At 35.0% G+C, this 23,651-nt stretch overlaps 1 protein-coding gene across 1 annotated transcript in view; it reads left to right on the top strand.

Annotated features, from left to right (window-relative positions):
- Positions 1-2,956: 2,956 nt before the first annotated feature.
- GPM6A (glycoprotein M6A) overlaps positions 2,957-23,651 on the top strand; it is a 117,219-nt gene continuing 96,524 nt past the window's right edge. The window contains exon 1 of the mRNA XM_039700260.1: positions 2,957-3,525. Coding sequence (XP_039556194.1) covers positions 3,489-3,525 — 37 coding nt within the window. The 5' untranslated portion in view covers positions 2,957-3,488. The remainder of the gene's footprint in view (positions 3,526-23,651) is intronic.

Below are 23,651 nucleotides of genomic sequence, written 5' to 3'. Positions count from 1 at the left end.
ATGGACACCAGGGGATCCCTTAATGTCATCAGCTTCCAATTATTCTCTTGATTAACTGTTTATTTAGTCTCATTATACAGTTGGATGTTCTGTCTTGCCTTGCCATTTACAATTGGCATGGTTGTCCAATGATCACTTGCACCAATAATCTCATTTCACATTAAAAGGGAATTTTAGGCAGTCGAATGTAGTTCCCACTAACATAGCTCTTTTCTGTGCTAGAAGTGTTTCCAGAAACAGAAGCTTGTGTAGTTTCTCCATACAGTTTTAAAGTAGCTTATCTCTCACTGCTGGTAAATATGTTTCCCAGTATGCTGAAGAAAGAAAGCCTCTGTGGTTGCTGCTTAGAAAGTCACATACAGTTGGCATTTTCTGCTTTGGTTTGTTATTCTATGTAAGACTTGCAGAGCTTTTCTCTTCTTTGGCTTTAGGATTAACATCTATTCATAATTTAATCTTGAAAGGTCCTTGGAGCACTTCTAAAGAAACATTCAGGAGGCAGACTTATGTTTCAACCTTGTTAATAAAGTGCAGTTAAATATGAAAGAAGCTTACATGAAATCTCTTTCACATTCTCTGTTGCTCACTGTCACACAAGCTGTGTCGATGACCAGTTAACAGCACCTGGAACTAAGCAGAGTTCTCTGAAGAAGGAGCTTTGGCACTTACATAGTTTGGAGGAGTTGCTGTTTAACAGGACGAGCTGTCAGCATCTTCATAACAATAATACTTACATTGAAAAATAGATTATTATAGGGTGGGGGTAAAACTTGAAGCCATTTTTTGTCAATGCTACATTTTGTTTTATTGATTACAGTGATTTCATCTTAACCGTTGGCAGGTGAGTGTAGTAGGCTTTTCAGGAAGTTAAAAATCCTGTCATTAAAATTAAGGTGTATGTGAACCTGATGTGAAAATGACGATATTGGGAAGTACATCAAGGATTCATTCAGCTTAACATCTCATATATTTGTGCCAAAAACATTCTGCCTTGGAAGTAGTATAAGAAACAGCTAAAACTTTTTCATAAAATATTCCTCTACTCCCCAGTAAATTTCAGCTCAGTGATTTCATATCTATGAATCCTTGTAATTAAGATTCTCCTTGTTATTTTGTTGGGTTCTTTCCCCCCTCTACAACAGCCTGCTACAACAAGTTTTCACAACTTAAATACATGTTGTGTGATATGCCTTTGTTTACTTCTGGGCCTACTTCCTTTGCAGTTCTGTCCCTTTATTGAGCAAGCTGTGTCTTCCTGACATTTTTATGTCACTCAAGATTGTGCCACCTTTATTGTATCTTCTCCCAGTTATCTCTTTCCAACCTTTTTTCTTTTTGTTTCCTGTTATATTTGAAAAAAGATTGTATGTTTGTTTCAAGGAAAAAGGTAATTTGGTTTCATCAGTGACCTACATATTCCATTGTTGCAAACATCCCTGTTGAGGATGTTGGTCATCTCAAATATTTGGTGCTATTGAGAAATGCAATTTAGAAGCAATTTTCCAGCCTAGGGAAAATATTTGTCAGACTATCTTTGAAATATAAAGATTTGTAAATGCTTATCTAATACATGATTTTCAAGAGGAAGAATAGCAGAGGAGACTTTCACAGAAGATCTGTTTTAAAGGAAATATGCCTCTCCCAAAAAAACTGTCTCAAATAATAATTCCTAAAAAGATGGAAGCTGCTTAGATCCTATGGTGTTTACAGCACTTCTATATGTATAAAGCTTTTAAATGTGTTGATTTTTAAATGATCAATTAGATCTGAGAACTAAAACAGCTGATAAATTTTTTTCAGTTATTCCAGAAAATTGAGCCCTAGAAACATGAATTAAAAAGAAAAAAAAAGGTAGGAAATGTTTTGACTTATAAATAATGATTCAGTTATTTAATTATATGTATACATTTAACTTCATGCATGATAATTATTTTGATGTGAACCAGATTTGAACAGATTTATATGCAAACATGGTAAAAAATGACAAAAACCCCAACAATAACCCCCCTCAAAAGCCCCCCTCCCCCACTAAACAAAACCCCAAACAAAACCCAACAAGGCAAAGTAAACAACTTTTTTTTTGTTTGTTTGGTTTTTTTTTGGGTTTTTTTGTGGCTCAGAAGGCAGAACTAAGCCAATGTATTTAGATAGGATAAAGTAAATGGATGAGCTATTTATCATATGTTAATAGGAAATTTCAGCCATAGTAGTTTTTATTTTTGTTTTAGTCACTTCCCCCGGAAGGATGAGAAGTTAAACCTGCAAATAAAAATTGGGATTGTGTTCAGTTTGTACTTTTGGTGACATAACGGAAGCCTTAAAATCATGAGATATTACTCTGTAGACAAAGGTACAAAAATGCTAATTTATTGCTAGACTGCAGCGTCCAATTTGCATTCCAAATCAGACTGCAGAGCTCCCCAAATTAGTAGGTGCCCTCACAGTGTATTTAACCTATGTTTTTCCAGAGCAAACTTCTAGCAGTCTATGTGTCTATATGTGCTTCCTCATGTACATACCCACATGTGGTGCTTCACCATTTCAAGATCCAGTTATTTTAAAAGAGCTTTGAAGAAAGCTAATTTGAGATATGAGGAATCAGAAAAATAATTGATGCAAGAACTGTTTTAAACCTCTGATCTGCCTATAAATTCCTGTTTACTGTGACAATGAGGATGTGTACAGTGCATGAAATTTGCAGTGATTAATGTGTTGAATTGTGCTTATGTGTGTAAACACATATACATACACACAAAATTATATTGCTATAAAGACATTTTTTAGAATGCTGTAAGGGCAATAGTGTATATATGTTGTTGGTTCCTGATGATACAGATATATGAGAAGAGAAATGAAGAGTCATATTATTCTTAAATGTGCTGATACAGGAGGAGGGGGAGAGGCGGGGGGAGAGGGAGAGAGAGAGAGAGAGAGAGAGAGAGAGAAAGACAAGTAATACAGCATAAAGAACCCACAGGCATTTGGGCTTTCCCACTTCAGTAGCAAATAGGGGGAATTATGGGTTGGTGGTCTGCTTCCCCTTAGGAGGACACTCCTCCATCTGTTTTCAGTACAGCCTGTTTCCAATTTAAACACAGATTTCAATACAAACCTCAATTTCTTTACTCCATTTTATATGCAAAGTGAGGCTTATGAATCGGTGTCATTGCTATAAGGGCTCAGACCAAATTTCCCCCCAAAATTCACAGGCTGTTCATTTGAATACCTGCTTACAGTGGTACACAATGGGCAGCTTTGAGAAGAAAAATTGATAATCTTCACGGAAGAGTAATTTGAATGAAATTACACTTGACAGCCTGTCTCCAAGCAAACAAGGAGAGTGAGGGAGCCTTAGCTAAGCTCTGAGGACTTGCCTAAGCCTCTGCTGTTGGAGCTTCCCAGGGAAAAAAAAATCCACACTTTTTCCTACATCTGACTGAAGCTTTTGATTAATTCTCTGTAGCTGTTTCTAGTGAAGAAAGGTAGCCATGGAAGAGAATATGGAAGAGGGACAAACACAGAAAGGTATTGTGTTAATATTGCTTTTTCTTTGCATGGAGATTATTATTTTGCTGTTGTTTATTGCCTTAGCAGCGTGCTGTAAGGTTGGGGAATATCTGTATGTGGCAGATGGGGAAAGACATATTCTTTTCATACGATTTACTTCATTTTTCTCTCTGCAGTAGCACATAGCATTAAAACAGTGACTGGCAGCTGATATCTAGTATAAAAAGAATTTGGTAGCAAATTTTGCATCTATACAAACACTGTTGCAAGCTTTTAATGCAGCCTGTTTTCCAGACTAGTCTTTGTTAATGTTCATTTATTTCACGTTTTCACGCTTGTCTAGCTGGGTCAAGGGAGTCTAGTGTGAACTATGAGAGAGCTACACACACAATATTTGGAGCTGGTTGCAGTTGGATATCTAACAATGTAACCAGCATTTACACCTTGAATGAGAATCCAGACTGAACAAAGACCTGGGGTATATTTTGTATGCATTAGGCAGTATTGAAATTTCCCTCTGCCTTTTTGCCACTTTGGTTTTGTAATGTGTTGCAGCAGACTTGCTATCATTCCAATATTTGCATGGCATAGATTTGCAGAAATTAATTTTGCAGGCTGCAGCTGAAATTGCTTTAGCAAGATGTACACAGCATGTTCAAAGCATTTCTGTTCCATGGCTTCTGACTGAAAACAACTGAATGTTATAGGATATGTTAGCACTTAAAAGTCCAATTTAAAGTGAATGTGGACAATTAATTAATGTGTGGATCTTTGGGAGACACTGTTTTCAGTCTTTTCACTTAAGTGTTATTCTGTACAATCGACATAACAGTACTGAAAGGAACCAAGGCTTTTTTTATTTTTCTTTACTGTGAGCACAAAGGGTAATCCTAGTGAATATTTGCTATGTTAAATTTTTATTACTTTCATTTTACATTTTTTGAATTCACTTCCATTTTTGAGGATGATCTAGAAAGTTGCCAAATAATTTAGCATAAATTGCCTGTAAAAGAATAATTTTCTCCACTGATGCCATATTCTGTTTTTCTGCTCCCTGATCAATCTGCTTCCTACATGTAAATGTCATGCTTTCTCATTATAAGTGACCCATTTAGACAGAATGCAGCTTTGAATTGTTTATGGTCTTGACTTGATCTAGATGCACAGTATATAGTCATGACAACATTAAAAGAGGCTATATGTGCTTCATGTGTATACAGATTTATTTTTATAAATAGATTAGTATCTGATTACAGCAGTTTCTTCAGTTGAATTTCATTATTTTTAAATGAAATATAGAATAGAAAAGTACAGAACAGGTCAGTTTTTCTGTTTTGTTTTGGTTTGGTGTGGTTTGTTTTTTTTCCTGAAGGTAAAATCAATACTTTTACTTTATGATTCAAATTGTTTAGGGTGCTTTGCATTTAGAAATTGAGCACATGCTTTTTTAAAAATTCTGAAATGCATTCTTTTGCTTCTTAAAACTTGTAAAATTAACTGTGTGACCAAGAAATCAAAATACGTCATTGCTACCAGATGATGTTGCCTGAAGAAACAATGTGAAATTCAAAATCCCTAAATTCTTGCTAGGGAGAGGTAAAAAAAAAACAAACCCAAAACCAAAAAACAAAACAAACAAACAAAAAAAAACACAGAGAAAAAAAGTGAATATTTTCTGTATATTGAAAGAATTTGTTATTGATAAACTGTGTCCTCATTGTTCATTGATACGCAGTTGAATGACCAATAGCCACTAAAAATGGTGTGATTAATAGTGTGATTACAACAGCTAACACTACTTACCCCACACCCCCATTTAAAATGCCATGTGTTCAGCCTTTTTCCCCTTTAGTGGCACCCAGCTGTCATCACAGACAGTGCCACAAGAATGTTAAGAGCTCACAAATCATATGTATTTTTCCTTTTTGGTGTGAAAGGGGATGCTGCTTAGTTTCTGTCACCATACCTGTGAACTTTTCATTTCAAGATGTCATGTTCCCTTGCTGGGTTATAACAATTTTTAGAATATATTTACTTTCAAGAAAATTTGCAATTCAGGAGGAAAATTAAAAAATATTTTCAGTTTCAAATTTTTGGAGGTGCTTGACTGTATGATAGGGAAGTATAGGGATGATTATGAAATCCTGCATCTCCTTAAGTTTTACATTTTTGCACTTGAAAAATATTGACTGGTACTAGTATGACATGTTGGTTCTCTTTCATAGTTTCTGGGATTTTTTGCTTTCATTTTAGTGAAATCTATCTACTGTGTGTTTAATTGATATCCACAGGATAGTTCCAGGTCATCTGGACCAATTTTGCTAATTGTAATATTTCAGAATCAGTAATGGTAATTCACATACTCTATTTTTCATCCTCCTGCCATCTCGAATGAAAATGTTTCTTTCTTTCCCCTTTCTGATTTATACAAAATCAATGGGAGTATAAATTGTCGGTGCTTGTCAGCTCCTGTGCTTTTCACAGCAGATGATTTGAACCTCCCACTGAACAGCATTACGTCTTTCTAGCAGCCATGATGGAAGTGAATAACTTCATATTGATGCGTTTCATAAATACGATCAAGATAGCTCTTGCAGATTTGGAAGTCTTTATTTCTGAGAGTTTTATCAAATAAGACGTAATTAAGTGCAAACATCATTCTTAACACAGTGGCTCCAAATAACAAGCTTTTGCCACAATCTCTCAGCATGCTAATGTTTAATACTCATGATTTCTTTATATCCTGGAAAATTATAACAGGGAAATACATTCCATTTTTTTTTTCTCTGAAAGTAGTGAATTATTAGAAACTCACTTCAAAGGAAAGTTCATTTTCTCCTCTCTCCATTTTCTTTCTATTGGCTGCAAGAAGTGTGTTTTCATACTGCCTCACTACCCTTAATATGGTTAAATGAGATAAGGTTGTTGTCCAACAGTTTTCAAGTATAAGGCTGCAAAAATTGAAACCAAGAATAATTTCTATTCATACATTTCCTGTTTTAAAGTACTGGAAGACTTGTTTTGCCTCCTCCACCCTATTTTTTCCCCTTGCTATCCCATTTCCTTTGCTAGGAACTCAGTAAAGGTTGGAGAGGAGGTTTCAAAGGTATTTGCTCCGCAATTATCGCTAGCTGTCCAAGAACTGAAAGTGTGTAGGAAGTCTGTCTCAAGTACAAAGTAAATTAACACTAAAATATATTCTAGAAAGGTAAAACAGTCATAACATCTCAGAAACATCAACTTGTTCACACTGACATTATGCCTTCTAACATACTAAGACATTTGACTGCAGATTTGCTGTCTGGAAAACCCTGGATAACTAAACAGGGTTTATTTTTCAAAAAATATCAGGTCCATTAAAAGGCAGAAATTTCACTGATGTCTTTAGGGATGCATGCTAATTTTGAAAACCTCATGCATAAATTGCATGTGGCAGTGGTAGGTCTCAGCTGCCAGTGTTTGAAAGACAATGATGTCAGACTGATAGCTTTGTGATGTGGAAAAAGTGTATGTCTAGTTCCTGCATTTCAGGTCTTCCCTCTGGGACAGCACTAAGATTGCAGTGGTGTCCCCAGGCCCAGTTATTCATCCCAATAAAGAACTTCTCAGAGGGCAGGCACGATAATCTTTTGCACTGTAAGGAACTTGGTACACGGAAGTGATAGATAATTCTCACTACACTGTGTTTCAGAAAAAAAGAGAAGTGTTCTGGAGCACAGTAAATCGTACCATTTGCACTAAATTGAAGATGAATTTGACTTTTTTAATGATTCATCCACAACTGCGTTTTGCAGTTTGAATTCCTATATAAAATAAGCTCTTGGGAATGAATGGAGCATCATGTGTTTATAGAGCAGCACACGTGAAGAAGAATCTAATTTTACTTAAGCTCTCTTGGCTGTAGTATACCTAATGCAGGTAAGGTTTCACCAGTAGGATAGAAAAAAAAATGTAGTTTTATTCTGTCTAGAAATGATTGAATGCCAGAAAAGAATGTTTGGCCTGCATTAGCAACATAAGTGGATCTACAGCATATTATCAGAGTTTTTTTCATTTGTTGCCACAGTATACTAGTAATGGAGAGCTTTAAGCAGAGTTGTGGAAGAAAATCATAAGGAGACTAGGAGCCTATCAGTAAAATGTACACACAGCCTCTGCTTCTTCAGCCATGAGAGGGTAAATTGTGTCCTCGTACTTCAGTTCTTTTTGGGAAATGGCAGCTTGACTTAGTAGGATAGTACAGAGTAGTGAAATGAAATGAAAATTATGAATGAAAATTAGGTGTTTTATTTCATATTAAGAAATACCAACAGCCAAACAGTCCAAACACTGTTGGCATCCTTTCTAAGTGTGTCTTCCAAATCTTCTTGTTTACCTCTGAGAGAGAAGAATTTTCCTTCTCTTTTGACTGTTGCTGCAAAGTTGGTTAAAATAAGAGTGAGGAAATCCCTGTATTTTGCATGTTGATTTTGTTTGGTGACAATAATTGTAAATAAAGCAGAGGAGTTATTTTTTGTTCTTTAGTGTAAATGCCACACTGAGTGACAGCCATGCTTGTATCTTCAGTTAGATCCTTTTTTTGTATTGTTAGTATTCAAAATGAACTTGGAAATATTGTTTAATTTGGCCTTATGAGTAACAAGTAGCAGACATTTGCTGGTTGATATTCTTCATACCAAATCTGGATTTGTAGTGCTTGATTCTTAAAGAAAACAAGGTGGGCAGAAGTCAATCTCTATTTACTTTGGGAACATCTTTTCAATTTTGTAGGCTTAGTTCCCAAGCTTGTGTTCAGTTTGGATTTTTGCAAGTTGCTTCAGAGTAGAATGGTCTTAACTTTCATCATGTTTATTGTTTCCTGTCCTTAAAGGTATGTGTGTTAAAATAAGAGTATCAGATAAAACACTCACTCAATAGTTACAAAGTCACTAACAGAGTAAATAAATTTCCTTCATAATCAATGCTAAATATGGAAATAAATTTTAGCATCTGGCAAACTCTCTCACTGTATTTCCTGTTTAATACTCCTTAGTAGTTAATCAATATGGTTTATTAAAGAAAAATGCAATAACAGTCAATATGAATTTGAAGTTAATTGTTCTAATACTGTAAGAGTTATTCTCCTTTATGTAGTAACTACAGGCTACCTTACTTAATATTCTTACATAAGGAGCACTGACTCGTAGAGTTGTAATTTGAATATGTTATTATTCAATACATTAGGCTTTTATTCTAAGATAATGATGTAAATAAATTTAGTCTTTCTTGCTTATTTAATCTTTAACATTGAATGTCTCTGTTAATAGTAGAAAACTTTGTATTTTTTACAAGCTTAACATTATACTAGTCCTAGGCATGAAAATCCAGCATTAATAGGACTTAATTATAATTTTATATACACTCTTTCAGGGCAAAAAACATTCCAACTGCCCCAAGGCAGATTGAATCCTCAATTCAATGTGTGAAAATTTAAGTCTTCATGCTTATTTTGACACTTGGATGTCAATTTCATAAATAAGCTATATTAAAAAGATTTTTCATAGGAGATGTAAATGCTTAGGAAAAAAGTGTTGAATGTATTTTTACATTCAACACTTTTTACAATTAGTGTGAACCAATGTATAATTGGTTCACACTAATTAGTGAAAAAATACTGTATCAAAATAGCAATATGAATTTAAAAAAAAGCTTTTTTGACACTTTGTGAAAGTAATGGCTCACCTTTGAGGAAAAAGGGCTATTCTGGGTTTCCAGTTACTCTAAAAAATAGGAAATAGGAAGAACAATACTGTAGAGGCAGCAAAATTAAATTTGATTCAGCTGAGTGCTTAGGTTCCTTATGGAGAAGGATTGAGAGATTGCTATACCTAATATGCAAATTATTTTCATTTTAGGTTGTGACTGAACTTATTTCTGAAAAGTACCTTAAACAATTTGGCAATGTGATTTTGTAACCTGTTTTAAGTAGCCTGCCCTGCTCTAAAATTCAATATGGAAGAATGGAGGAAATGCTATTGGCCTCACATAACCATGATGTTTGCTTTCTTGATAAAATAGTTTTTACCTATAAATTCTCTCCATATATATAATATATAGGGTAGAGTATGCTATTTACTCCTGGTAGTTTTATATGGAGGATGGAGTAGAAAATTATTTAAAAAAACAACCACGTTTTTGGGCTGTTTTGCCTCATATTTTGAACACCGCAAATAATTTTATAAAACCCATAAAGAATATAGGTAGCTGATAGCCATTTAAAAACAGAATGCAAAAAAGGCAAAGGTGAATATTGATCTTATATGAAATACTTTGTCAGTTAATATTCTGTTTGGCAATTCTATTTCAGGAGAATTTTCAGCCAATTCAAGTGACTAAAATGCAAAATTCCTGCTAATATCTTATCACATGGCCTATTTCTGAGACAGGCAGCAAGTCCCACACTGATGTGTTGGCACAAATCTTTCTCATGTGGGAGTGGGGAGTTAGAGAGGCTTCAGTTCCACTGTGCAAGGAATGAGGAATAAGTCTTGTCATTTTCTCAGATGCAGAAGGATCAAACTCAGAGCATCAAAATTGAGAGGGTCAAAGATATACACCAAGTAGGAATTATCAAAACTAGGAACTATTGTGTATGTGTGCTTTAGGGTCTTATGAAGGAACACCAATGACACAAAAAAATGGCTTATGTACTCTCTTAGCTTGTCCATGGTAACTCTTATGCTTCAATGCATTAGTCTCAAGAAGACTAATTTTTATATTTTATTCCCCCTCTAAAATTTTCATCTCCTTCTTACTAGTTATCATGTAGGAGTTTAGTACTCCTTCCAAAATTTATACTTCGGCCATCTGGGACAACATTTTTCCAAATAACGGTTTCTGAAATACAACTACTAAATGCAAGCATTACTCTTCTTTTTACACTTATAAGGCACCTGACATTTGCACTTGGACAGTTCCTGAGGACTTTTTTATTTGGTTCACATAGAGAAAGTTTCATTTCTTTTTTCCACAATAGTGATAACAATACAATTATTCAGCAAAGAATATCACAATAAATTTAGTATCAATTTTTAAATTGAGCAACACATTTGACGAGGTTCTGGTACAAAACTAGACCAACAAAAATGCATTTTCTGCACTTTTGGTGTATGAGATTTGCAGAAAGGTACTACTGCCATATTTTTAAAAAAACTTAAGGCAAAAATATTTTCCCCTTGCTTGTCAGTATCTTCCTATTTGTACCCCAAAAGTGCAGGGTTTTTTTAAAAAGTCCTCTTAAAAAAAGAAAAAGGAAAAAAAAAGAAGTAGCTCTTTTTGATTGTTGTCCTGCTTTTCATTTTTCTGTGGAAGCACTTTCTTTTCTTTCTTTTGCTTTTACTTTTCCATGCCTGGAAGACATAGAAATAAAATTCTGCAATTTTAAAATCTCTCCTGGGAACATGTAATAGAAGATGACAAGTGCTGGATGTTTATTAATTAAGTCATAGCTGGTCACATCCTACTTCTCAGGTTGCAGAAGAATGATTTTATACAGGCAAAATTGGACATTAAGGCGGAATTTGAAGGAAGAGAGTAGTAGCATAGCTAAGTGATTAGGCAGGGTTGCTCTGCACTAAGGCACAATGAGAAAAAAGTAGAGATGATTGATGATTGTGCTGATAGAGGTTCAAGAGAGGCAAAATGAATGGAAGAAGAAAGGAATAAGCAGTAGAATTTGAGATACCTTTGGAAGGCTTCAGAAGTCTGAAATTGATATGGTAATAGGGGAATCATATGATCATTTATGTCAAGACAGACCTCTGAGGTTATCAGGACCAACCATAAACCTAGCACTGCTAAGTCCACCACTAAACTATGGTGGAAGACAATGTTAGAATTGAAAGAACATTTAAGTTTTACACAAGTTTATAGAAGCATACATTTGAATTATCTTTTTCAAATAGTGAACATTTAATTTAAGCACATTTTCCCCCCAAGTAAAACAGCAACTATGTTCATGGCTACTAATAATACTGTAAAATCACTGTGGTAATATTGTAACTGTGGGCAGTTTCTAGCTATTTGAGGCTATAGGTGAGGGCAAAGGGTGAGTTACTCTGGTTTCATCTTAAAGTGATGAGAGACAGGAAAGATTCTGTTAGCTGGAAAATGAAAGTATATCATTTCACATTTGTGGAAAAGAGTTATCACAATTGACCTGTTGGCCTAGTTTCTCTGGTGAAGGAAGCTGGTATTGCACCCCCTTGCTTAGCAAGGTGATGTAGCCAGTGTAGGAGGCTCCACAGTGTAGTGGCACCCTCTGCTACTGGTGAATCAGTTTAGCTTTCTTTATGTGGTTTGTCAAAGCCTCCCACCCCCTGCTTTCCTACCGAATCATCTCTTACTCTATTAAGATACACGCAATTGTAAGCACCTGGCATAACTTTGAATCTATTTAAAAGAAAACGACCATGGGAAGAGCTTGGAGTGTATCATTGCAGTTCTCAAGTGAGGAGGTTTGACCATAGATAAGAATTTAGGTTTGCGTATTTTTATGCAGGAGTGGATCCTGAGGTTCTGATGTCGTGGTTTTGATTGGTACTGCAGGGTGAGATGAGGAAACCCATCCAAACTGAGTACTTATCCCTATGCTTGGATGGCACAAAGCTCTGACTCTCATCTCTCCTGGAGAAAGCTATTACATACACTCTGTTGTGTTCTACTTCCATCTGCCACATTGTTTGTTCCCAGTCTCTTTTACCATTTTATGACTCATCTCACACCATACATACAACCTTCAAAAGATTTTCAGCTCTGAGACAGGGAAAGCTACTGTCAGTAACATGATTACTTTGGGAGCATTTGTGAGTTATCTAAGTAACAGTGAAGTCATTCAGCTGAGGATTGCTTTCCTTGTTAGTGAATGGCAATAGACAAGGTAAAATTACCGAAATCTGTCCAGTAAATAAATCTTTGTCTTTTGCCACATAAAAACCATAATGTGTCTCAGTTTATATGTACTAAGTGATATATATTCAGCAACTCCTCGCTCTTTACTGGTCTGCTTGTTCTGCAACCTCTGTGATGAAAAATTACTTCCAGCTATTTTTTCTGCATAATTTATTTACCATCTTCATGACACAACTTGGAGTTGGAATCTGTTCTCCGTGATTCTTATGTTTGATTTGTTCCCTTTCCAATGGAGGAGGTGGGGAATGGCTGAGATGAATGTGCTGCTGTCACTTGGATCAGACAAATGCTTCTGTGCCCTACCTGAATACAGTGTTAAACAGTCCCGGCAACTGCAGTAGGAGAGGATGCAGTAGCTGCTACTGGGTGCAGTGAGCCCCAATTTTTACTGATAATGATGATGATAGCAAAAAAAAAAATAGTATTTTGAAATCTGCATAGGGTATGAAAGAACTTATAAACTCTAAAAATATAGTGTTTTTCAAAAACATTATAACCAACTAAGAACATGTACTTGAACTTACGGGGGTAATGGGTTGATAAGTCATTGTAAATAGTAACTCAATATGCATAACTGAGGATGCAAGTAAATGTCTGAAATTGCCTTGAGAAAGGGACCATTGACTACTAGCCACTGCGATGGTCATGAAGGTATTCAATTATATTATTGAACATTGTATTATTGATTTTTAAACTGGGTAGCTTTAGTGTGAAATGCTTCCTGCTTAAAATGGTTTGCTTTTGTTCATTATTTGTTGATAAACCAGTCCCATATAGAAAAGGAATTTACATTTCTAGCTGATTGACACAAATACAGTGATTTACTTTATTGTGAATTACTCTGAGTACATTAGATATATAAAACGCTTTTCCTATTTGTTGTGGTATTTCAATACAGCAGCACAGAGCCTTCTAATTTTTTACTGACACACTAACCACTGCTTCTGACCAACATACACTTTTGACATTATAAATTACAAAAACATGACCATGATTTCCCCCACCTTTCCTCTTACTAGCAGATGCAGTTCCTTGGAAACACGTGCAGGTTCTCTTTGCAGTTCTCATGATAGTCAGGCACCCTATTGCCGTGTTACTTAACTAGATGGCTGAACTACATTAAAAGAGTGTCTTCTTTTCCACGTTCATAATCAGTTTGACATCTACTCCACTGAGTCACAAAACATGTCTATTATTTAGTTTTGACTTATATTTGCTCCTAATGCATTCATTTTTCTGGAAAATTCATAGTTCTGATAGAGCTTTAAGGACCCCTTTTATCCACTCTGCCTACCAATGTTGTAGAAAAGACTAAGATTTGCTTGTAAATGCATATATGGCCCTTGATTACTTCAAAGAATTACAGACATCAGTAAATCTGAAAAATCGATGATCAAAGCTCTGATTTAGCAAAGACAATCACTGAGGTTGGATTCAGTCCCTGTATGGACCATTTACTTAAGAATTGAACCTGAAGATCCTTGTGGGTCGCTTCCAACTAAGAAATTCTGTGAATCTAAGTATACATCTTTGATGTCATGCACTGTGGGTAATCACATTGGTTTTATAACAATAAAAGCAAAGAGGAAGCACATGGACATCTAAGATTAAGACTTAACAATGCCATGGAGTAATTTGCATGTTGCTGTCAGGTTTTTGGCAGGATATCTGTGAGAAGACATGATGAAGCAATTTAAAAGGGTTTGAGAGGAAACTGGAAGGTTGAGTGGAGTTTGTTCATCAGCTGAGGGTTGGTTTTTTTTTGGTATGACATGGTATTACAGTGATTAATATGCTTTGGGACTCCTGTGACTGTCTGCAGTTTCTGAAAAAAATAAAAAAAATATTCTTCTTAGATGCTTTTTTTTAAGGATCTTTGATGTCATGCACTGTGGGTAATCACATTGGTTTTATAACAATAAAAGCAAAGAGGAAGCACATGGACATCTAAGATTAAGACTTAACAATGCCATGGAGTAATTTGCATGTTGCTGTCAGGTTTTTGGCAGGATATCTGTGAGAAGACATGATGAAGCAATTTAAAAGGGTTTGAGAGGAAACTGGAAGGTTGAGTGGAGTTTGTTCATCAGCTGAGGGTTGGTTTTTTTTTGGTATGACATGGTATTACAGTGATTAATATGCTTTGGGACTCCTGTGGCTGTCTGCAGTTTCTGAAAAAATAATATTCTTCTTAGATGCTATTTTTTAAGATTTTTGTTTGTAGTTTTCTTTTGAATTAGTAGAATTTGAATTTACTTGTGGGCAGGGTATACTGCCCCTTCTAGTGGTATTTAACAATTTTGCTGTGTGTCCTGTTCACATACTTAAGCCAAGATGAAATTGGAATTTACTGTGCAGATGGAATTTTTCCCAAGGCCGGCTACTAGTGACCTTTTTTACCTTTTTTTTTTTTTCCTGCAACATGGTCATGGTCTGCTTTCTAAGATTATCCGGGAGTTTATTTTCATTAAATTCTTGCTTCTAGTGAAAAACTAACACTGGTGTTTTTGTTCTTTCTGTCCTCTTGTAACAAGCTATAGATGATCTTTGAGTGTAGGTCTGGACCAGCATGTTGGTTATTTGCCTGTATTTTTGGGTAGACTGAAGAAGATTTAATAAATTCTTCTGAACTGGCAAGGTTTTCTTTTATTAAAAGGTTCTGGACCCTGACAATATCTAGACTGAGCACCATGCATTTTTTCTGAGATTTTCACCATATGAACTGTGTTGTTAAAAAATTTATAGGGGAAGACAGATATTATTTTTAGCTATGTGTAGAATTTGTGTATCTTCTATTTTTATGATACCACTTTATTAATATAGATAAAATTAATGAAAAAGGATGTTCATCACTGTGACTATCTTAAGAATTCAGTAGAATATGTATACTTCAACCACACCCATGACATGTGGCACAAAGGCCAGAAAATGAAAATTAGTTTCAGCTGTTCCGCAGCATATGGAGGCTACCATTTCTCAAAGATGTTGTCTTTCAATTTCTCCAAATTATTCTAGATTTATGAACACTGTTCACTAGTGAATACACTGGAGTAATTATAACCTAGTGGTGGGTAGGTCTTTTAGGTCAGCTGTGTTTATGCTTGTGGTTCAGACAAGATATTTTTCTCCCCCCTCCCCATCTGGTACATTCATCAAATATTTAAGATACAGGGGAACCTGTTAAGGACATTTGGACTCTTTTGTCTGCTTTATGATTGTGTTTATCTAATGGGAACTTTTGCTGTTAATATTTTTTTCATTTTGATCTGTTACATGTCTATGCCATCTGTATTGTCTGTACTTCCAGCAGATATCCTTCCTTTTTCACATGTTATATCTCCTTCTAGTAGAATACATTTACTTTATTACATAATTATTCACAGTAGGAACTTTTAAAATCCAGTTTGTACATCTAGTGGTTGTAATATGTGGATTTCAAGACTCTAAAGAATCTGTAGCTGGTGGTGCGTGTGTTTTTTGAACATGATACACAACCAAATAGCTGAAATACACTTTCCTGAGAGCAGACTAGCTATGCCTGGGGAATTACCTTCTAATACACAGTTATTCCTGCTTGTCTGTCTTGATTTATTCCTTTTACTGTTTTATTTTTATTATTATCTTTTAATGTAGACTCAACTAGACTTGATGTAGCTGCTGCAGTTGCTGTCTTGTCATATCCTCTGGGGTATATTTTTTCTCCTTTGTGTTATTCTTGCCTTAATCACTTGTGATTTTTTTTTTTGGCTCTATACGAACTCTGTACCTCAAGCTGGAAAGATGGACTGTCTCCTACTGGAGGTATGAAAGTACTGCCACTCCAGAATCCCTGATCTAATTAGATTCCTCTAATCTAATACCCTGACAAGGTGATAGACTTCAATATTGTTACAGGATGTGGTTGTTTTATTTCTAAAGGGATAATTTTACTAGGCTTTTTGTGGTCCTTCAGGGACAATGAATTACACAATGGCCCAGATGTAACAAGCAATATGTAGCAGTCATTAAACTAAATTATTGCACTCATCCCCACTGTCCTTAATCTGTTAACGTTTTGAATTTATTTTTTTTCATAACCATCTCAGTGTGATAAAATGTATAATTTAAAAGCTTTCCTACCAAAGTGTGATTAGGAATACTTTGATTGGGGGTAGAAGTGGGTAGTAATGCAGAATTTTTTCAGGTAAGCATAGTCATAAATTCTGTAATAAAAATAATTCTGTAATAATTCTGTAATTAAACTAGTAAGTACTAAAATATAGAACATTTGCATAGAATGAATATAATGAAACAAATTTCTCCTTTGTAACTAGGAAAACATGTTAAAACTTCGACAACAATTTATTCAGCATTGTCAGAATAGGAATAACTTTCAATTTTTTAAATTTCCATGATGTTATGTAAAAATAGGGTAATTATTTGCATTTGCAGTGTGCAGTTGCTTTGACTCTTTGTTTCTATTCTTTGTCCATTATGAATCATTTTATGAAATTGTTTGTTTTACCTTTGTTAAGAAAAATTAAGAAAACACCTCTTTTCTTAGTGTCTTTTTGGTTATTGAGGTAGAATAGCATTTGTTCTGTCAGTGTCACAGTGTTTATTTTAATCTCTGAATTAATTTTCTTGGTTGCTAGGCAATTCTACTTCATAGATTTAATGGAAATGACTAATTCAGTGTGCTCTCATTTCATAATAGGCAATCGTTTGCATTAAAACTGAAACTAGGTTTCTCTATGACATAATGTTTGACAAATACTCCTGTCAATATACAATTTCATTACTTTAGTGAAACAAATATTAATATTTCTGTTATCCAGTCCTGTATTTCTTGCATAATCCAACAAAGCTATTGTAAATATAAAGTATTCAAAGGAGGGAGAATTGGGATTTTACATATATGTAGAGGGCAAACACCAGCCCTAAGGGAAATTTTGGAAATTTTGGAAATTTTTTAAGGTATCTTATGAAGATGGTTCCAGTTAAGTGTTTTTACATCCTCAATATCAGTGGTGTAATTAATAAGTGGTCTGTATCTCAGTTACTCAGCCCACAGATGTATTCAGCAGATACTGCTTATTAGCAGTACATGGAAGTTCAAAAATAGGTATGAATATTCAAAGTAATAATAGCCATATTATTAAAGAAAACTCCTCAGCAGTCAGTTGTTCTGGAGATTTTTCATACTGAAAACCAAAATGCCTGGAGACAGTTTCTTTAAACTTTAGAATATTGTTTTCTGTTATTTGGATACTATTCCTATTTAAGGACAAATATGTAGGAAAAAGGATTTTAAATGAAGCGTCTTAGGTTCCTCTGTATCAGAGTAGTGCAGAAGTGCAGGCCTCTTTCATTTTGTTGCTACGAGCTATGCTTTCATTTATTCTGAGCTATCATCTGCTGAAATACTTACTGTCTTTTAGCTTGTTATCTCCATTTCCCTCCTATGCCTCCATGTTGGGGCCTGCACAGCTTAAAAATGAATGGAACCCACCCTCTTCTGTAGAAGAATAAAGGATTCTGTGTGCCTGACAGCCAAAGGTGTACCCTAGTATTCTCTGGCCTTCTGACATTGGTTCAAAGTTTATTGGATCAACTTCTTTAGCCCAGAACATCATTCTGCGTGCTTATTTGTTATTTATTTTCCTTCTCTTTAGTTTATCTTACATTTGTATTCCTGACAGTACCCGCCTTTATGTACAGTTATTGTGCTGAAGACCACAACTGATTTGGTTTATCTACATAGTTTGTGGCCATCAAAACACTAAATTCTAAGTCCAGTTCATGAACACATAATATTTTACCAAGACTGGGAATGCTGTATATTTTAATGGTTTTGTGTTTAATACACAGTCTTTCAGTACCTATTAAAACAAAAAACTCTAGAAAAATCTCCCAGTTGCTTTAATTACCACCTAATGGTGGTAAAGTAAGCAATAATACCATGCTATTTTTGAGCTTTCTAATTGGATTTGAGAGAAAACAAATTTAAAAAATCATACAATTCAAAGTATTTTAAGGTTTTTTTTTTTTTTTGACAGGACATAGGAGCAAAAAAATTAGATCACTGAACTGTATTCCTCACAGGAAAAAAAGTGGGTTTGTTCATTTTTTTGTTATATTTGAGTAGTAAGATGGGTGGTTAGCCAGAATACTTGCAACTGTAATGGTAATGGACACTGAAAACAAAAGTTGGCTGGTTTGTATTCAATACATACTTGTGAGACTGTCTCCGTTTTTATAAATGAGAGGTGGAGCATGCAGCTAAAATGAATAAGATTATATTTATGTCAGTGAACTCTCCCAACTCATCTTAATCTATTTTAACATTTAAAGAAAGCAGTACTGAGATGATAGTTTTCTGTTTATGGAACTGGGTTACGAAACTCCTGCAACAGAAGCATGAAAATGTTAATGTGAGTGAAAGCAAACCTCTAGGGAAAATGAAATAAATTTCTTAATGAATATACTCCCTGTCCCTGCCTCCACAAGGCAGAACACTTACTTGGATAAACTGGTTGCCAAAGAAATCTCTTTAGTGCACTAACTTTACAAAACACCAACAACTGCCTTTCAACAAATGGGATAATAGGAAAAACCTCCAAAAATCAAATCAAAGATCTCCAGGTAGTTTCAGCAGTGTGCCTCATCCGTTGATACAAACATGAATTCTCTTTGTATGGAGATGTTGAGTAAAGGTTCTTTACCCCGAGGGTGGTTGGGTACTGGAACAGGCTCCCCAGGGAAGTGGTCACAGCACAAAGCTTGACACACTTCAAAAAGCATTTGGACAATGCTCTCTGGTACATAGTGTGAATCTTGAGGACAAAAGTTGGACTTTAATGATCTTTGTGGTCCTTTCCTGCTCTGGATATTCTATGATTTTATGATTCTCAGTAAGAGTACACAATTACAAGAAAATATGTCATAGCAATAATTTCCATCATGCTTGGTAATTCTGAGGAATGAAATTGTTGTGAAATAGTGAAGGTGTTAAAAGTTATATTATTGGATTAAAAAGTAAGCTCTCATTTCAGCCTGTAATTCATAAGTTACTGCTTTAGAGATAATGTTTTGTGAAATTACTGGGACATCATGTAAGATTCTGGACTGAAATATGAAATATCTGAAAATATCTGAAAAATCTGAAATGTCAGATTATTTGTATAATTTACATTTTCCAGTTTGATTTGCAGAAATTACAAATAATTTGCAAAGACAAAATAATTTGCAACCCTGAAAAATCACACTGTAATTCACTGTGTCTTGATTTCTCATTTATGCAAAGCAATATAGGGACATACATAAACTTTGATTTTTTCCACTCATTCTGACTTGTTTATCACTTTAATCGGTGGTAGTATTTACAATTCTACAATACAATTTCAGTTGAGTCATCTAGATATTAAAGCAAGATGAAGTATGCTAAGGAATACTTACTAATTTGTAAATAAATAAATAAATTGTAGGCATTTGATGTTCTTTGCTAGTAAGGGTGAAATGAGTGTAATTGAAGATTCTTTTCTGTCCCTCCTTAATTCCTAATCAAACATTTTATTTAAATGAACAAAACTGAAGGAGTTGCATTCATTATACATATGGCATATGTGTTGTTAAAATGAAGAGTGACAGACCTTTGATTTTTAACTGAGACATAATCTAAGTCAGAGCGCTGCAACATACATATGGTGGATGTCGGTACAGCATGCCAAAGGAAGGAACAGTTCAGAAAGTTGTTAACTTCATTCCCTTCAAAAAAACCTGAATTTCTTAGTAATTATAATATGTGATATGGAAAGTTCAGAATGGATATGTCTCTATTAGTCATTAGTGCCTTTTTAAACTCATTTTACAGAAGTGGTACCTAACAGAGACAAATTGGCCTGTGCTTGCTTGTTTGTTTAAAAAAATATGCATTTTCTTCTGATGAATGGCTATTTTTCTTTAGGAAGGTGATTGCAACATTTTCAGTTACTGAAATGATGACAAAATTTGTTCTGTCTTTGGCAGCAAAAAATACAGACTTTGTTTAATCAGCATATGATGGAGTATAAACCCAAATATGAAGAAAATTTCAGGCTGCAAATTAAAAGGCCTAACTCTTAACAGAAATATACTCAAAATACTATTTTTAAATGTGTCTGCTTTCTTTGAATATATTTGGTATACAGCCCATGCAAAGAGAGCCTCTGAGCATCTTCCTGCACATGCGTGTGATGTGTTCCCATTACATCACATCCAGTCTCTCCCCAAAACTGTAAGCAGCACCATCTAAATTGTCTTAGTGGGAAGAATGCACTGTGGGGAACTCTACACTGTTACAACAAAATTTATGTCTGCTATTCAAGCTATCTTGTTTAAATTTTCTGTATAACCCCTTCTTTAAGACTGCTGTCTGTTAAAAAGTTGTACAATTAAATTAGTTGTAGAAATAACCAGTCTTCTGCATCCCTTGTTTTGTTGCAAGTTTGAAGTCCTCTTTAAAAGTAGCTCCAAAAAATCTTGTGATATGAACAAAATCTCAGCAGCTTCATTACAAAAGCAAATTTCTGGTCTTACTGTCTTCAATAAAAAAAATTATCTTCAAAATTACATTTCTTATATATTTCATCAATAACATATGGATTATGTGGAGGCTCTGACAATGCTGGTGACACTTTTGGCATGCATGGGCCCTATCCTTGTTTTAATTTACTTGCTTGCAAAGAATTTGAAAGGTTGATTGGTTTTCTTTTCTTTTTTCTTTTTTTTTTCTGTGATAAATACAAGTATTTCTCAGCCTTTGGTATTTTAGTTTTAATGTCAAAGCACATGATGGACCTAGTGTTTGCCACTAATGCGTTGAATCGTTGAATAACATTGAAGAGCAGTTCTGCCCTCAGACAACAAATGTTGCATTTAGAATGACTGAAAGCAATGTCAAACTATTACAGGCTTCTCTAGATATATAAAAGTAGGCAGAAAGGACTTATTGCAATTAAAGCAGATGAAGTGTAGAATATAAAGTTTTTTGAAGTATAGACTGTCTAGTTTGTAGGTTGGGGAAAAGTGGATGGAACTTTATCGTCAACATTCAGTCAGAAATTGTAGTAGTACTGTTAGCTTGCTGGAGAGGATTAATGATAATATTAGCTCAGTCCATGGAAGCATATTTCCAATTGCTTCCAGTCTTTTTTTTTTCAAACATGAAGTATTCAAAAGAAAGATTTGCATTAAGTTTTTACAAATTTGATACTAACCTATGAAAATGCATTTATGAACTTAAACATTTTAGAAAAAATATTTTTCTCTTCATAATTCCATCTAATTTTATGTCAGTTTGTTAAGGAGTTTGAAGTTTGTATTTTTAAAATTTCTGTTAATAAGTGCAGTGCTTTCTTTATATTGTGACATGCTGTTTTGTTTTAACCTATCCAGCAGCCAAGCACCACACTGCTCTTCACTCACTTTCCCACCAGTGGGATCAGAGAAAATAAAAACCAGAGAACTTGTGGGTTGATATGAAGACAGTTTAATAGGGAAAGCAAAAGGCATATACACAAGGAAAACAAAACAAGAAATTAACTCACTACTCCCCATAGGCAGGCAGGTGTTCAGCCATCTCCCGGAGAACTGGAGCTGCATAGCAGTGACTTGGAAAGACAAGCACCATAAGTCCAAACATCCCTCCCTTCCTTTATTTTCCCTACTTTATATATAGTCTGGAATATCCCTTTGGTCAGTTTGGGTCATTTGTCCTGGCTCTCTCCCCTCCCATCCTCCCATTCATCCCCCCTTTCCTTCCCACCATGGCAGTATAAAAAGCAGAAAACACCTTGGCTCTGTGCAACCCCTGCTCAGCAAAAACAAAAACATCTCCACATTATCTACCCTGTCTTCAGCACAAACCCAAAACACAGCCTATGCCAGCTGAAGGAAATTAGCTCTGACCAGAATAAATATATAGAAAACTTATTGCCCATAGGTAAACACTGCTGTTTGTGAGGTTTATTCCAGATAAACTGGTGGAAAAGGCAGTACGTTTGTAGTGGTTGGGTTTATCATGAAACAGTGCTTTTCTGAGTCCCCATTAGAGACAGGTGAAGTGGTACCAAAAGATTAGGAAATGAATGTAATTTGGGTCTGCAATCTGGGGCTTATAGTAGGTTGTACTAGTGTTCAATAACTATTTTATTTTTTTTAATGCAACTACACTGTAGTTGTTAGAAGAGCAGAGTATGTAATGTTTTGAAAAATGGTTTGGTTTTCCCAGTTCTATGAAACAAATACCTGTAAATTATGAGGAACAGACCTTCAAGAATATATTTTGAGAAAAAAAAAAAAAAAGAAGCATTTTTTTAGAGCTGTGCAGCAAGCGTTGGGCCATCATTCACATCATGAAGCTAAAACAGGGGTCTGCCCATAAAGTTTCCTGTGCTAGCAGCAGGATAGAGCACAGTTGTGTGTTTTTATTCCTCACTAAGAAGAATTAGGAAAGAGGAAAACAGAAAGTGATTGCAGCTTTTTCATGCTCCACTGTTCAGCAAAGCCAGGTAGATCTGAGGGTGAACTAGTCTGGAAGAAATGAATGATTACCAATATTCATTACCACTGGAGAATGAAAGAACAACAAGAGAATGAAGAGGACTTTCAGCATGAAGGAATTTTGAACAGCTATGCAGCACATAAGGTGTCTGTTGCCCTGTTGCCTGAAGTTGTGTGCCACATCTGCTTAGATTTTCAAAATCTCCAAGGACTAAGTGATATTAAGTTAAAAAGATTAGTCTTAATGCCATTAAAAAAGAGACATCTTGAAAATGTGAAGTGGATGCCTTCTGAAAGCTCTGAAACGGAAATAAAAAAGTGAAACAATAGAAAAAAAAACAAACAAAAAGAAAACAAACAAAACACAAACACCTACACACAAGGCAAAAAAAGCCTCCAAACTTGTTTTAAGTGTCATGTGAAGGCCTGATTTTCAAGTCAGGCCTTGTTTACAGTTGATGACAATTAATGTAGTCCTATGCCATTAACTGTTTTATGACAGTAAGGCTAGCTGTCCTTTAGCAGTCCCTTTCATTTTAATAAGGAATTTCCTTGCTCCTAAAGCAGATAATAACATGGCTACTAAGGATGTGTAATTACAGTTTCTGTATCTAAGGGTGTAGTAGAATGCAGTAGGTGGGTAGAGACTTAGTATGTAGTGTGAGGTGAAGATC

This window comes from Passer montanus, unplaced genomic scaffold (assembly GCF_014805655.1).
Source record: "Passer montanus isolate IOZ18808 unplaced genomic scaffold, ASM1480565v1 scaffold14, whole genome shotgun sequence".
NCBI classification, from domain to species: Eukaryota; Metazoa; Chordata; class Aves; order Passeriformes; family Passeridae; genus Passer; species Passer montanus.
Note: the sequence above shows the minus strand (reverse complement) of the source record. Positions and strands in the feature narration are given on the sequence as shown.